The 17413-nt window shown below is 42.3% G+C and overlaps 1 protein-coding gene across 3 annotated transcripts in view; it reads left to right on the top strand.

Annotated features, from left to right (window-relative positions):
• The first annotated feature begins 6715 nt into the window (after window positions 1-6715).
• Window positions 6716-17413, top strand: part of LOC109905794 (kin of IRRE-like protein 3) — a 212221-nt gene continuing 201523 nt past the window's right edge. For all 3 annotated transcript variants that reach the window (XM_020503398.2, XM_031791008.1, XM_031791007.1), the window contains exon 1: window positions 6716-7213. In XM_020503398.2, coding sequence (XP_020358987.1) covers window positions 7171-7213 — 43 coding nt within the window. In that variant the 5' untranslated portion in view covers window positions 6716-7170. The remainder of the gene's footprint in view (window positions 7214-17413) is intronic.

Here is a 17413-nt window from a genome sequence, read left to right as displayed (position 1 = left end):
AAACAATAAACAATAAACACGAACTATACAAAAACAATAAACAATAAACACGAACTGTACAAAAACAATAAACAATAAACACGAACTGTACAAAAACAATAAACAATAAACACGAACTATACAAAAACAATAAACAATAAACACGAACTGTACAAAAACAATAAACAATAAACACGAACTGTACAAAAACAATAAACAATAAACACGAACTGTACAAAAACAATAAACGTAATGTGAAAACCGAAACAGCCCTATCTGGTGCAAACACAAAGACAGGAACAATCACCCACGAAAACACTCACAGAATATGGCTGCCTAAATATGGTTCCCAATCAGAGACAACGATAATCACCTGACTCTGATTGAGAACCGCCTCAGGCAGCCCTAGACTACTTAGACACCCCACAAAACCCCTAAGACAAAAACACACCACAATAACCCATGTCACACCCTGGCCTGACCAAATAATTAAAGAAAACACAAAATACTAAGACCAAGGCGTGACAAAACCAAGGCTACCTAAGTATGATTCTCAATCAGAGACAACTAATGACACCTGCCTCTGATTGAGAACCATACTAGGCCGAAACATAGAAATACCCAAATCATAGAAAAACAAACATAGACTGCCCACCCCAACTCACGCCCTGACCATACAAAATAATGACAAAACAAAGGAAATAAATCAAATCAAATCAAATTTATTTATATAGCCCTTCGTACATCAGCTGATATCTCAAAGTGCTGTACAGAAACCCAGCCTAAAACCCCAAACAGCAAGCAATGCAGGTGTAGAAGCACGGTGGCTAGGAAAAACTCCCTAGAAAGGCCAAAACCTAGGAAGAAACCTAGAGAGGAACCAGGCTATGTGGGGTGGCCAGTCCTCTTCTGGCTGTGCCGGGAGGAGATTATAACAGAACATGGCCAAGATGTTCAAATGTTCATAAATGACCAGCATAGTCGAATAATAATAAGGCAGAACAGTTGAAACTGGAGCAGCAGCACAGTCAGGTGGAAGTTGAAACTGGAGCAGCAGCATGGCCAGGTGGACTGGGGACAGCAAGGAGTCATCATGTCAGGTAGTCCTGGGGCATGGTCCTAGGGCTCAGGTCAGTTGAAACTGGAACAGCAGCATGGCCAGGTGGACTGGGGACAGCAAGGAGTCATCATGTCAGAACGTGACAAAATAAGCTGTTTGTGCGTATGGAACATTTCGGGGTCCTTTTATTTTAACTCATGATACCTGGGACAAACACTTTACAAGTTGTGTTTATATTTTTGTTCAGTGCAGATTCTACTATAATGGATGGTGATGCTTGCAGTATTTTTCATGTTAAATCCTTGACGTGTAGGTCTATTCTGTGTGTGTTTTTCTCTCGAAGTTTTGAGGTTTAAAAAAACACTACGACAAATGCCCACATGTGCAGCTAGCACCTGCAAATAAATTAAGATTGGGATCCATCCATCTCCACACCCCTGCTTATGCTTTTAAGTGCATTCCTCCATATCTCAGGAGTAACGTGTGAGAGGGTGAGGGGTAGATTTAGGGCTGCCGGCTGCTTTAGAGGTGTGGAGTGGAGATGGAGCATATTGGCTGCTTCACTTTGCATTTTCAATTGCAACCAGTGGCAAAATACCTAAAAACAGAATATTAATGTATGCTAATAATTGGCTGAATCAGCGTATTTTACAGGGTTTTGCTTTGATGCCATATGGCACAAACATCAGCATTTTCCCCTCTAAATGTATGTGGAACCTCCTCCATCCCCCCACACATGTATAAAACAGTTACCATATTCACTCAATAGCAAATACTGCAATGCAATCTGCTGGGATATTGAAGTATCTACATGATCTCAATGCATTCACTCATGTTCATATGGATAAACTATACAATATATCAGTGATGTTGTATTATAGTATATCATTTGGTATGTCATGCAGGCCAATTAATACTTTAATGCTTGAACTCATTTGTTCAAGCATGCATTTTTATAATGACACATTTTTATGGAGTAGAGAAATACATCAGACCTATTTGAAAATACATTAGTGGTTGTCGCTGGAGAGAATCCATACGTAAGTAAGGCTAATAAAACCATCTGCATGAATGTTTCAGAGAGCTACTTTGATTTACAGTACCACCATAGTGTTAACTGAGATAATCAGTATTCTATTACTTCCATGTAGAGAGAGTGTTCAACCCACTGTGGTTGTTTACAGCTGTGTGTCAGGAGAGGGCAGTCGTAGGGATAATACATGCAATGAAGATGTCGATAGTCAGTCTTTCAAATGTAAAACAATAATTTTTATCATTAACCACTCAAGCAAGGAGTCAAGGAGTCACCTTGAGGGAACCCGTGACGAGTTCTCTCAAGGGGCAGACTGTTGCTGACCACTGCATTGTTCGCTTAACATTAGACCAGGCGAAGTAAACAAATCCATACAGTCTTTGCATAGCATGTAAAACCGCATCTCCTTCAATGCAATGCAGATTAAATTCAAATGTTAAGTGGTCGGGTGGCACAGCCAGGCCTAGGGCTGTGTGATCTCATATGGAGTGGAGGCAGTGAAGGGTTGTGTCTCAGAGAGTTTGAGTTTGCTATTGATGCCTTGAAGTTGGGCCTGACTGCCTCAGAAGAGCCACCAGCAAAGTCATTGTAATAATTCCCTGGAGTGTGACTACTATGCCCTTGACACTGGTAACTCTATGATTAATATACTTTAATACTTAACACAAATTATAACTCATTCAGCCACAATATCCTATTTGTCGCAGGGTAAAACTTAATTCAAGAATAAGCCCCAACATCCCTGAACATTCCGCAATGCCTTTATCTTAAAAAGCGCGCCGAGAGAATACGAGGTCTCGTCTGTCTTCTGCTTCCTGATCTGTTGCCCTCCTATTTAATTCAATTCATTTAGCACCTCTGCTGCTAGGCTGTACGGGGTTTATTAAAATGAGAATCAAACACATCTGGGTTGGAGACGTCTCTCCTCCCGGGAACCTGACTGACAAAGATTGAGCCGATGTCCTTCCTTGAAGACAAGAGGCTGTTATACTAATTTCGAACACAAATTGCTAGAAACACGCCGAGGTAATACACACACACACACACCGACAGGAACACATGTGCGTAGAAGGTTTAGGAGCTTTTCGGGGGAAAGTAAGGGATATGCAGACCTGAGATAAATAAACAGGCATGCCACTATCCATCTAGCTCAAACTGAGGACCCGTCCATCATCTTTATGTCACTGAGTGTGGAAATGTCTCCACTCCTCACAGTTAATCTGGTATTGGGAGGAAAGGAGAGAGCCAAAGTGAGTGTATAGTAACCTGAGCTTAAGAGGTGTACAGTACATCTTCAAAACACATCTCATGTGTTTTAGGGGGTTTTCATGGTTAGCATGCTGTGACTGAATTGATTTATAGACTTGAATTCATATTTGTTAGCGTAGGTTGGATTCAGAGACTTTTATTTTTATTTTCCATGCCAATGTGGCTGCACAGTTCTCATCTGCTCTGAATTCCAGTTTTGGATTGATGCTCAATTCGTTCCAGGTAATGTTTAAGCCTTTAAGTTTCAAAGGTCACTTAGCAGCTCTACTTAATTAATGAAATCAGTTTGGAGCTGCTTCCATGCCTCTGGGCCGTACTGCGAGTGGAGGGGAGATGTATGTGTTGTGCAGCACCTTAAGATTACGGGATGAGAAAGTATGCAGAAATAAGATTCATTGCCATTTCTCCAAGTGAGAAAACAAGTCTGCCTGCTGCTCACATAATGTTGTTGGTGCTGAAACCTGGTTAAAATGGAAATCAATTCCTCATCCAAGTGTTAAAGCTTTTGGGTTTTGCTATTTTTTATGCATGTGTATTTTTTTTCTAAACATGTTCACCTTTTCTCATTTATTGGGAGTATTCTTCCCAGGCATGAAAATGGTTCTAAAGCTGGGTTTTTGGACCATATTGTCACATACATAAACAAAGCCAACTGTTAACAGTAAGAACCTGTTGCATATTTTCATGCTAGAATGGTTATTAGGAAGTACAAGTACAGCCAGTTCTATGATTCTAGACCAGCCTTTTATCTGCTTGTTATTTCAGCACTACATTCAAGTTGTGGAAAATGTGCTGTAAATTCTTAATGTCACACATATAGTCACACATACCTTTGTCAAAGCATGACATGCATCTTTGATACAGGGTTGTTGTTTTGTATTGAGGCATGACTGTGATGTTTACATGGGCAATGTGATCTCAGTAACCAGGTTAAGATAGAATGACCTTGCAGTAACTTGTATAGTACTCAGTTGTATAGTAGGAATGTCCTGTATTTAAAATGATGGGAGATTTACTGAAAGAGTTGATATTAACATCGCTGTCTTCACTGGTTTCCCCTCATGTCCTTTTGACAGTGGGATCTATGGTAAAAAAGAAGAAGTTATTAAACCTGGAAAGGACAGCCAGCATCGTGCAGGACCTTGGGTCAATACAGATTAATCGGTTGTGGTTTGACTTGTTGGCCTCCTTGCTTCACTTTCAAGTGTACAGTATAAGCTCCATTGTTGTTTTGTTTCCTGTGTCATACTCAGTTTATTATTGGACAAAATGCTAATCTTTTTATGTCCCTTTCCAAATGTGTTGTGATGTTTCTGTGTGGAGCCCTAACTGATGAAAAGACCACCTGTCATGGTCTTTTGATTGGATTATAGGGTAAATACCACATTCATGTAATCATCTTTATAAAACAGATATGAAGTCTAGACCCCATGCCTTGCTTACCATCCGTACATGAATGATCACGACATGAAGGTAAATTTGATACTACTGTATGCTATTTTTGTTTTAATTGACTGACGATCGCTTGCTTTCTTGAATGTTTAATTATTATCACACTCATCTTCATTAGTCATGGTAGACAAGTCATTTCAGGACATTGGACATAATGCACTGCACTGAATGAAGTGTCTTTAATGTTTCATTTGAAAGCCAACTGGAATGCATAGTTTCACAATATGGTGTACAGTAGGTAATATATTTTCCGAACTGAAGTTGCGCACAGTGGTTAAGGGCGCTGTACTGCAGCGCCAGCTGTGCCACCAGAGACTCTGGGTCCGCGCCCAGGCTCTGTCGTAACCGGCCGCGACCGGGAGATCCATGGGGCGACGCACAATTGGCATAGCGTCGTCCGGGTTAGGGAGGGTTTGGCCGGTAGGGATATCCTTGTCTCATCGCGCACCAGCGACTCCTGTGGCGGGCCGGGCGCAGTGCGCACTAACCAAGGTTGCCAGGTGCACAGTGTTTCCTCCGACACATTGGTGCGGCTGGCTTCCGGGTTGGATGCACGCTGTGTTAAAAAGCAGTGCGGCTTGGTTGGGTTGTGTATCGGAGGACACATGACTTTCAACCTTCGTCTCTCCCGAGCCCGTACGGGAGTTGTAGCGATGAGACAAGATAGTAGCTACTAAAAAACAATTGGATACCATGAAATTGGGGAGAAAAAGGGGTAGAATTCAACAACAACAAAAAAAGAAAAAAAAGAAGTTGTGGCACAGTACTGTGTCCTTCTACTAGCAGCAACGGAAGTCAAGGACACAAAACAGCAAGAACTACAAGAACTGCTGCTGTTAAATATTGATTCCTGTCTTCTGTTTCTTGGAGTAGAAACAGTGATCTGTCTGAGTTTCTCATTTTGAAATCTGCCCAAACAAAAGCATTGATTGTCAGAACTAACAAACACCCAAGGTTCAAAACTACAATGAGGATTAAAAATAAACTCTCTCACAGAAGGTGGAAATTCTATAGTTTTTCTGCCTTTTCACGCTTTCAGCACTTTGCGTGCTCAGTCTCTGTGAACTAATATCTTTCTGCAGAGTTGTAAAAAAATAAGTTCATTTTGCCGTTTATTTCAATTCCAAAATGATATCCCAGCATCACACACACAGAAACACAAACACTGGCACATACACTCACAGTACATATCCTCATCCACACATGCACTTCCGTATACATTCCTTTTTAAGAGGCCAGTAAAAAACAATGTTATTATGGCTGAATAATTTATACAAATATAAAGAAGGTTTCCTTGACCTAGTAGCTATAAGTAACCCTGTAGCGCTATCCATGCACGCTTATTTCTAGAAATATGATACTGGGTGTAGGAAACTGGTTGAGCCAGGCAAGTTAAAAGATGAAGAAAGAATGCTCCTTTTAATGTTTACAAGGTGAAACAGACTTGTTAGCAAACACTGCATTAGAGGGATTTACAGCCTTTACATTAGAGCTCAATCAATGAAGGACTGCAAATCTAAATCACTCCTGATGGAAATTGCAGACGAATGAATATTATAGGACATTAGTCTTGCATTCTAATGTATGTGTTTACATTATCCTCACTGCTCTATGGGGCAAACACACTGATTCAAACCCAGATCTGATTATGTGGAATACTCGTCCCATGTTAGGAAGGAAGCCAGGACGGAAAGCTGCACTTTTGTTTGTGGAGGTCTGTGTTATCCACGGCCAGTGCAGCCAAAGCTGGTCCTCTTTTAATTCTAATTGGAGGAGCTGCCTTTCTGCCTGCCTCCCCTCCTATGGAAGTCCCTGTTCAAAGAGATTTGAGCGAGCTGATTCTCCCAGCCGGACCTGCTCCGGCACAAGCTCCGACACAGGCACTGAGACAGCCAGGCAGGCAGAGAGAAAGAGACAGAAGAGAAAGAGAGTGGGAGCTGGAGGGAGGAGTCTTATTGTGGAGCCTTACTAGGCGCCTCTACTGGGTGAGTGATTGGGCGAGAGAGTGAGAGAGAGAGAGAGAGCGTGAGAGAGAGGGAGAGAAGGGAGGGGTACGAGTAGAGACACTGGAACGGTAGTGAGACCGAGCGAGTGTACGAGCGAGAGAACACGAGAGAGCTCACACTGAGAGAGTCTACACATCAACAGGAGAGCAAAGCAAAGCTGACCACTGTCCACAAGAGTGACATAGAGAGAAGGAGAGAGAGAAGAAGAAAAGGAGGAGAAGAAGAGAGGAAAAAAGGAAAGAAGGGAGATCATTGAGGGACTGTAGCACTCATCCAGAAGTGCACAGAAGAGCACTGTTGTGTGTGTGCCAACATCAATTTCACACACTCGTCCACTGTGTTTCAGAGGTTCACCCTCTTCCTCTCCAGTCATGATCCCCTGGGTCGTTGTGTTACTGTGGATCTCCGGAAATGGTAAGTCAACTGGCTATGGTCCTCTTATCCACTGCATTTGTGTAGTATCTTTCTGTTATTATCTGTGTTCGTTGGTGACTGCATGTGAATCTTGAGCATTTTATCTGAAGTAGTCTTTGGTGTAAGCTGTCAGACCTGATGCTGTCAGATGTATCTAATTTTGCCTCAATGATATGTCACTGTGCTATATGGGGAAGAAACTGGTGGATAATAACGGAATACTTGTGTTTATAGCTGTTAACATTTGTAGCCGGTGCTATCCTATCTCAGGAGTTCATCATGGCTTGTGCCGATTCAGACTGAATAACCTCATCAGACAAGCTCCTCTGAGTGTTCACATCCCAGCTTGGCGAAGTGTTCGCTCCCTGTGACTCACATTATTTTGAACCTGCGACCATGTCTTTGCTGGGGATGTGCCAGGAATTGGTCAAGACCATAGTGGACCACAGAGAATATAGAGCACTCTGACCAACACAATCGCCTTGGACTAAATATGCAGGTGATTTCATTCTTAGACAGTGTATTAGAAATGAAGATGGATGGATTGGTTGTTTCCCCTACTTGCCAGCAGGTGGTTGTCTTTGGAAAACAATGTAACTCTCGCTGTCAGTAATCTGTGAGAATTCTGTAAGCTTCACTATGTCGGGTGGGTGATATGTGGCTGGTCTGAGGGCAGGTAGAGAGTAGATGGAGTGTGTTTGTTCCTCCGTGGTCACTAAGAGAGTAGAGGGAGTGTGTTTACTCCTCTGTGGTCACTAAGAGTAGGGAGAATGTGTGTCAGTGGAGTCTACTCACAGGAAGAAGGGGAGGACCATACTCCTCAGTGAATTTCATAAAAATACAAATAGCCAAACATTAAATATATTCACGTCACCAAATAATTGATTAAAACAATGTTTTGAAATGAAGGTCTACAGTAGCTTCACCAGCACTCTGTAGGGTAGCACCATGGTGTAGCCGAAGAACAGATAGCTTTTGTCCTCCTCTGGGTACATTAACTTCAGGACAAAACCTAGGAGGCTCATGGTTCTCAGTCCTTTCCATAAACTTACACAGTAATTATGACAGCTTCCGGAGGACGTCCTCCAACCTATCAGAGCTCTTGCAGCATCAAGTGACATGTTGTCCACCCAATCAAAATATCAGAGAATGAATCTAGAACTGAAAGCATAAGCTACAGCTAGCACTGCAGTGCATAAAATGTGGTGAGTAGTTGACTTAAAGAAATACAATTGAACAAATTAATTTATTTTCAAATTAGTGAGAAGCGCGCGAGAGAGAGCTAGCTGTATTTGGTTGTAAATTTTTTTACTTTCACCTTCACTTACCTAGAGAATGCAGCTAGCTAGTTTAGACTACTTGAACACCCGGCTCAAACAGAGAGGGATGTTATGTTAGCTAGCTGCCTATGGCTATCCAACACTGGAACTCTTCCAAGTCAAGGTAAGCTTTTGGTTTTATCAATTTGTTGCCACTGGGGCCCACCGGTGTAACTGCTTTCTGGCTGTACTGCATGACTGTAGCTAGCAGGTTTACTAACGTGTTAGTTCTAGTAACTGACTATGACGTGACAACGATGTAGCTGTGTGTAGCAGTTATAGCGGTCATGATATGAAGGTTTGGCTTGGAAAGGTTATTTTGCCTGGTCACAGACAGCTGATGTGTTATGCGCTGAAGTCCACAAGCGATGGAAAAATGTGAGAGGAAGAGAGCGTGTAGATAGTTGCGAGAAGATTTATATATACAACAAGCAAATTGATCACGCTGCTATGAAAGTGAACTGTGTCTGTGTGTGATCATTCTGACATTTCTTTTTTTTTAACGTTTCTTAAATGGAATCAAACAGAACGAAACGGGTAAAAAAATACCTGAATTTGTTCAATAGAAAATCACATTTGCAACTGTTTCTCCCTAGATTCTCGTTTCTCGCCTAGCAGGCGAGAGTGTGCAAGGCGGTATTGAATGTGTGACTGTCTGTCACCTTGATTACTCAAAAAGATCTACGTAGGTAAACTTTCATTCATAGGCTAGGTTGTAGCAACCTCATGATGGGTACAGGGAAAACTTCAGTATCATCTAGTAGCATAAACCTATTGTTGTTACATTGACCTGGGTGAATGGAATATGAATGACTGCCATCATGCTGTAATAGAAATAAGGCCATGCTCATAAAAACATGTAATAATCCTCCCTCTTCTTAAACGGCACCGACCGCCACTGGTGTGTTAGCTCCTACATGGTCATGGTAACTGACCCACAAAGGGAGCAGGAGCTCATCCCAGAGTGTGTCAGGGTCAGCAGAGCTGTCACAGCTTATTTTCAAAGTTTGACCCCTCATGCTGGGCAGCCATCTAAGCAGGGTTCTGTCCCTCAGCTCTCTCAGTGTGTGTGTGTGTTTGTGTGTGTGTGTGTGTGTGCGTGTCAGATATAGAGAGAGGCATAACCTTTTGTTCAAAATCATCGAGAGAAAGAGGAAACCAAGTCTTCCTAGTTTGTGTCACAATGAACTGAATCTGACAGCTTTGAGGTTGGAACATTTACAGCGGAGGTCGTTATCAACGCTTCATTTGTTTTCCAGAATTGTATTTTCCCTTGTTCTCTAGATCACATAGAGAGAAATCAAGTAAATCATTCAAATGATCGAAAAGGTCAAGCTTGTTTTCGCTTTCAAAAACATTCTATTGTGCCCTTTTCAATGTCTAGAAATGATGTATGCATATGTTCAAGTGGCAAAAAAATATGTTCGGATGCACTTACAAAACCCACTAATTTAACGTTGACTATGGTACTAAAGCTGTTAATATTGCTCTCAGTACTGCTGGTTCAGGAGTTGTACATCACATCTGAGGATGGTTGTCTGTTGTTGTATCTGTTTTTATGCTTGTGTAAGTGTATCCTGGGATGTTGACACTAACATACTGGTGTGCTGTGAAGTAGTTTGAAAGTATATAGTAGCTATAGAGACTGTATTCCACAGTTGATGGTTATTTCTTCATGACCAGATGTTTTTTTTCTGAGATCATTGTACTCTGGAAATAAGTTTAAATTGCACACGTTTAGACTGTAACATTAGGTGTCTGCCTAATTTGTGTCCTTCACTGCATGTTCAAAATGACTGCCTCAAGCTATTTATTCTCCTTTAAGCTAAGAAGCTGACAATTTACAAACTACCTGATGATGATAGCCTACCTGCTGAAATACCATATAGACGGATTGTACATTCCAATCACATCGCTGCATAGATCTCCATACATCAGCTCTGTGTGCCCAGGTATTTTACCGGCATGATATTTTATTTCCCTCATTACAGGTGATGTTTTCAGTTCTGGGAAAAACAACTAAAAACCAACCAGCATATATCTCAGATAATGCAGACAAGAGCGAGATTGCTCTGCAATTCAGCTGTTTGTTATTACCATAATATAAAATAATATAAGCCCTGGCAGGTAAACAGGAGATAACAACCTGCTTCTACTTGCCTTTTGCCCATCTCTGGTAGAGAACACGTCACCCTGTTGCTAATTCTAGTTTTACAAATTGTTACTCGGTTTATGTCGCCAGCTACTGTCAGCAGAAAACATGAGAAAACGATCTATTTTATGAAGAAGGGACGGAGGGAATTGTGAGGCCAAGACTAGAGAGAGCCATCCTCTAGTGAGAAAGAGAGAGAGAGAGAGAGGTTCTGCTGATCTCAATCCTGCCTGTACTGTTTGTAAGTCACCTTTTCTTCCCCCAATCCATGGCACTCGCCTGGTCCGCAACTGACGATGTGAGCCAGGAGGACACGATGTGAGCCAGGAGGACACGATGTGAGCCAGGAGGACACGATGTGAGCCAGGAGGACACAATGTGAGCCAGGAGGACACGATGTGAGCCGGGAGGACACGATGTGAGCCGGGAGGACACGATGTGAGCCGGGAGGACACGATGTGAGCTGGGAGGACACGATGTGAGCCGGGAGGACACGATGTGAGCCGGGAGGACACGATGTGAGCAAGGAGGACACGATGTGAGCCAGGAGGACACGATGTGAGCCAGGAGGACACGATGTGAGCCAGGAGGACACGATGTGAGCCAGGAGGACACGATGTGAGCCAGGAGGACCCGATGTGAGCCAGGAGGACACGATGTGAGCCAGGAGGACACGATGTGAGCCGGGATGATCCTGAAAGAATGTCCCCAAAGAAGGCAGTCAACGCAGGCAAAACCTATCCCAAGACGTAGTCTGTCTCTCTCATTCCCTCTCTCTTTCTCCCTCTTCCCCTCTATCCCTGGCTCTCTTGTGTGGTACAGTGTGATTGAACACCATCTCTGCTGTCAGGGAAATGGTGCTGGAATTTCTGAGTACAGAAAGTCCCTGTGGAGGGAGCCTATTTAAGAATAGAGTCTTGTACTGGATGTGACTGTCCCTGTGGCAGACTGGAACCGAAAAACCACACAGAGGTATATGGAGTGACTCTCTCTCTCAAACTAGACCCAGATTGCTGGCCTCCTTATTAAATCCATCAGCAAACTGTCCAGTGGTTCCTTGGATGGTACTTATAGGCAACACGTCTAATCATTCTGCTGGCCTCGGATTTGCACACTGGGGGCAGTGCAGCATAGCAATGGACTCCATTTCTCTCTCTCTCATTCTCCCACTCTGTCTTCTGGCTTCCTCCCTCCTTCCCAGCTCACAAGCACACTCCTAGACCTCCTAGTGCTAAGTCACCACCCTGCCATGACACTAAGCTATTTCTTAACCCTGGAAAGAAGGTCTTAGCACACCACAAGCCTCTATTTCATTTGCTGCTGTCTGTTGACGGTCTGCCTATTCTGAACCTAAACCCGCTTTTCACTGAACACGAGCTTTGATACCAAATTCCTAATAGCTTCATAATTAAATGTCAACACAATGTCATGTTTGGTTTTTGAGATTTTGGAATAAATCCCTTTGCTTCTTTAAAAGAGAACCCCCCCCATCACATTTCACAATACAAATCATCCCAAAATGACATTGGCCAATTTTGTCTCCATTTCATTGCATCATTCTGCATTCTAAGTAGTTATTTGTAAATAATGCATGTGTTAAACCCCTTGTAAATGCATGGATTATGACACAATAATCCAATTGTAATTAATAGATTTAGCTATTTCAACCACAAGCTAAAACAAATTATAATTATTTTTTTCCATATGCTTTCAAACTCCCTCCTTTGCTCATCATATAGACTTTCTCACACAGCTCCTGCTGTCGTCTACCTTCCTGTTGTCTGTGGTCAAACATGGTGGCTAAGAAGATAGAAGATATACCATGTGTCCTTCCTATATCTTAACTCTTCACTCGCTCTTCATTGACGGCACATGCTGTAAGGACATTAACCTTTGCCAGGTCACGTCTCCACAGGAGATTGATATTGATGTCCTCCATTGGGGTGTGACGTTGTAAGCCAACCTTTGTTTCCTTGTTTTTGCTTTGTGTACCATCGAGGCTAGCGTCATAAGTCACCTCAGTCGCCCATGACCCCTGCTGATTTCCGTGTCATGCTAGATTAAGCCTAATCCAATCCAGCCTGACGTTTCCCAAAGGATATTTCTGGTAGTAAACATATGAATAAATAATCAGAAGCTGTCTCTAGAAAGCTTTGGCTCTTGGTCCCAGTGGTTAGCAATGGATAGGTCTTCAAAGGGGTCATTTGACAAAATGTTATTTTCAAGAATATCAGATAAGGTGGATTTATGCTGGGTTTATATGGGTTTATGCTGGGTCAATAGACAATTTTTAGTAGGTTTTTGCCTTCAGAGTAAATGGCATTGTTTTTGTTTTTTTTACATTCATTGATGATTGATAATAGGTTATGGCTTTTGTTACAATTTGATTAGAGTAATTAGATCATTGAGTTACCGTTTAATTAAAGCTATTGCATTTTAATCAGCTGTTGTCTGTGTAGTTAATTGTAGTGCATCATGTATCTTCATGCTTGCATCATAGGCCTTTAGCAGACACAAACAAGTATAAAGTAAGTAAGAGATCAATTCAGAGACGTAATTTTCTCTTCATATTTTTTTATTACCTTTATTTAACTACGCAAGTCAGTTAAGAAACAAATCTTAATTTCAATGACAACTCACTGTTCCTAGGCTAACTACCTTGTTCAGGAGCAGCATGACAGATTTTTACCTTGTCAGCTCGGGGATTCGATCTTTCAACCTTTATGGTTATTAGTCCAACGCTCTAACCACTAGGCTACCTGCTGCCTAGTGTATCTGACTGCTTCATCCGATTAAATGGACGGAATCTCTTCAAGTCGGATTCCGGTCAGGGAGGAAAGGAAAATGATTAGTTTGGAAACTATTCTTCCAAACCAGGCAATGATCCACTTCCACGTAAGCAGTGTTTACTGGAGTTCATTACAATTCACCAATGGCATTACTGTTCACAGTATACTCCAAAGACCACCTACCTACCATTCAGAATGACATACTCCAATATGCACTCCAACCCCCACCCCTGCCTTCTCTCCCTCTCTGAGACTTTGCTCTTGGATCTCATTCCTAGGGGATGAATTTATCCAGATTGGAGCACTCTTGGCAAAAGGGCATTATCCCGGATTACGTGTCTGCTGGGCGTAATGTTAAGTAATTCAACCAGATGCTGTTGTTATCATGAGGTCACCTGTGGAGTGAGGGTTAGCACCAACCCGCACTTCTCTGTCCCACCCTCTCCCCTATTCCCCCTCTTTCCTTGAAGACATAGGGCAACACCCTACTTGGCCTGTATGCCTTTCATAAGGAGTGTTAGGATACAGGGAGATGGCAGAAGGGGGAAGACGGGCACACTGGGCGGCAGCTGCCTTCTCTGAGCACAGTCAGGATTTTTTTGACAGATTAAAGAGGGGATTAAAGGGTTCTAAATTGCAGCCTAATGCACAGGAAACAACAGGCGATGTTATTCCCTCTCAGTGGGAGTCGAGTGCAGCGGCTTGGCAGGGGAGGTCAACAGAGCCGGAGTAAGGCGGGTCGTACACCACGCTTCTGTTCCGGCAGTGTTTTTCTGTCACAGCTGGTAAAATGTAGCTACCAGTCCCTACCTCCTTGTTCCTGTGCAGAGGGATGCCGGGCGAAGAAAAGGGGTGGGAAGGAGGTAGTATAGTGGAAGTAATGCTATGACTTTGAGTGTAGCTTGGGAATCAGTTGCTAATAAGGATCTGACCCTTTTTTTAAATGTTGACCTAAAATGACATGTAGGAGAAAATAACGCATTAGATCTGGTAAAAGATAATACAAACAAAAGAAACGTGCGTTTTCTATTTTTTTTTCTCCATCATATTTGAAATGCAAGAGAAAGCCCATAATATAATATTGCAGTTTAGGCATTTTCGATTTTGGCCACTAGATGGCAGCAGTGTGTGTGCAAAGTTTCAGATTGATCCGTTGCAATACTGGACAATATTTTGTATCAAGTCTGCACAAATGTGCAAAATTGGTCAGTTGATATATTTTCAAGTACATAACTATAGAGAACATCCCAAAATTATATGGTAATACAAAATGTAAGTTTACACACTCCCAGGAATATCATACATGATGGTTCATTAGCTTATACACTAACTTTCACACATCTAGATGGCCGGGCGGGGTAGGTGGGGAGCCAGAGACAGCAGGGGTTCAAACTGTAGAAGCCAGTTCCTACATTTGAATATAAAAATAGATTTTATCAAACAAAACTATTCCACATTTTATCTCTGGGACTCTCAGGATGACAAATCAGAGCAAGACTACTGAATGTAAGAACATTATTTACCTTCAGAGGTGAATGTATCAAACCAGTTGCCGTGATAGTGTTTTGTTGTTGTGCACTCTCCTCAAACAATAGCATGGTATTTTTTCACTGTAATAGCTACTGTAAATTGGACAGTGCAGTTAGATTAACAAGAATTGAAGCTATCTGCCCATATAAGACATGTCTATGTCCTGGAAAGTTTGCTGTTACTTACAATGTCATGCTAATCACATTAGCGCACATTAGCACAACCATCCCTGTATAGGGACACCGATCCCAAATAGGATATTAACTTGATTTCCTCCCCTTTAGTAAAGAGACATTTCTTTCAATTATATAGTTTAGGATGTATTCTATCGAAAATGTGTGCAGATATGATTAGCTTGACACTATACACTGCATTTTAGGATTCAGAGCATTGTTTCTATTGATTTATAAATGGCACATAATGGTGCCATTCAATCCACTTTGTAGAGTTCAAAAATGATAGTTCTAATGTGTTATAGTTGTCTTTTATATTCTTGAGAACTCCTGATTTTGCCTCAAAATAACAATCCACATATGTATTTTCACGCCTCGGCTCCATTCGCTGCCCATTTCTATTCCAGAGTGGGAAAAAAGCTGCTCCCCGCATCGATATTGTTATCAGGGCAGATCGGGAGTCATTACCTTGGGTAAATTGCATGCCATCCTATTCACTGCCTACTGCTGCCAATATAATGTTGTGTATCCTGGAAGCGGCTGAAGCATTTGTGAGTAAGCCACCTAGCAAATACATTGACAGGATTGTTACAGGCCATGTTGAAGGGAGGATGGAAGATGCATTTGGTGTTTCGGCACAGGAGGCACTTGAGGAATTGGGTTTCTGATCTGATAACAGCTTCAGAGTGTTTTGTGGGAAGTTTCTGGGACAACCCAATATTACACCTGGATGAACTCGGCTGTCTCTACCTCCCTCTCACCCGCCTTCCATTTCTCTCTCTCTCTGTTCTCCCTCTCTCATGCCAGTGTTACCTACCAGAGATGGAAATGTCTTTTAAATTGGCCGTTGCAAGTTAGCCGTATGTGTTTGTTCTGTGTGTATCGGTATGCTTGTTAGCGCATGTGTGTGTATGTGTGTCGGAGTTGCAAGTGTACGGTTGTGCAACGCCAATTACGCCTGCAAGCCTTGTGCGGCAATATATACTGAACAAAAATATAAACGCAACATGTAACATTTTTGTCCCATGTTTCATGAGCTGAAACAAAAGATCCCAGAAATGTTGCATACGCACTAAAAGCTTACTTCTATCATATTTTGTGCACAAATTAGTTTACATCCCTGTTAGTGAGCATTTATCTTTGTCAGGAAGCTGATTAAACAGCATGATCATTACACAGGTGCACATTGTGCTGGGGACAATAAAAGGTCACTCTAAAATGTGCAGTTTTGTCACACGACACATTGCCATAGATGTTTCAAGTTTCGATGGAGCGTGCAATTGGCATGCTGACAGCAGGAATGTCCACCAGAGCTGTTGCCAGAGAATTGAATGTTCATTACTCTACCATAAGACACCTCCAACATTGATTTAGAGAATTTGGAACCAGTCTCAGAACCGCAGACCGTGTGTAACCACACCAGCCCAGGACCTCCACATCCAACTTCTTCACCTACAGGATCGTCTGAGACCAGCCATCCAGACAGCTGATGAAACTTATAATTATTTCTGTCTGCAAAAAAAGCAATTTTGTGAGAAAAACAAATTCTTATTGGCTAGGCCTGGCTCCCCAGTGGGTGGGCCTATGCCCTCCCAGGCCCAACCATGGCTGTGCCCCTGCCCAGTCATATGAAATCCATAGACTAGGACCTAAGTAATTCATTTCAATTGACTGATGTACTTCGCTGAAATTGTTCAATGTTACGTTTATATTTTTGTTCAATATACATGCAAATGAGCCTTTTGACTTGTATATGGGGAATCAGGAAAGAAAGAAGCGCCTTGCAAACACAACTGTGGTTAAATATGTGTGTGCTTCCCTGCCAGTACAACATACATGCATCTATCTGGAAACAAAAGAACAGCGGCAATATATAGCTCGCTTCTCCCAGTGATGCATTGCGGCGGACAGCATTGACAGCAGGTGATGGCCTCCGATAGAACATGGGGGTCTGGATATGGTTAACAGATAGAGCCCTTCTGTAATGTTCCCCTGGCACTATTGGCTCATTGGAGTATGCCCAACTCATTCCTACTCAGTCGGGGTCAATTCAACTGGATTACACTTTTTTAAACTAGAGGCCGCTGGGAACAGAATTGTCTGTGGGAACCAGGCATACAGTAATTGTTAAGAGAGGCTCTATTCTTTGAGCAACTATTTAATCCAGCACTGATCAAGAAAAATGTTTTATTCAGCAAAGCACATCAGACAACAGCTTTCAATGAACTTTTTCTTCA

Source organism: Oncorhynchus kisutch, linkage group LG15 (assembly GCF_002021735.2).
Source record: "Oncorhynchus kisutch isolate 150728-3 linkage group LG15, Okis_V2, whole genome shotgun sequence".
In the NCBI taxonomy this organism is placed as follows: domain Eukaryota; kingdom Metazoa; phylum Chordata; class Actinopteri; order Salmoniformes; family Salmonidae; genus Oncorhynchus; species Oncorhynchus kisutch.
This window is presented reverse-complemented; position numbering and strand designations above follow the sequence as displayed.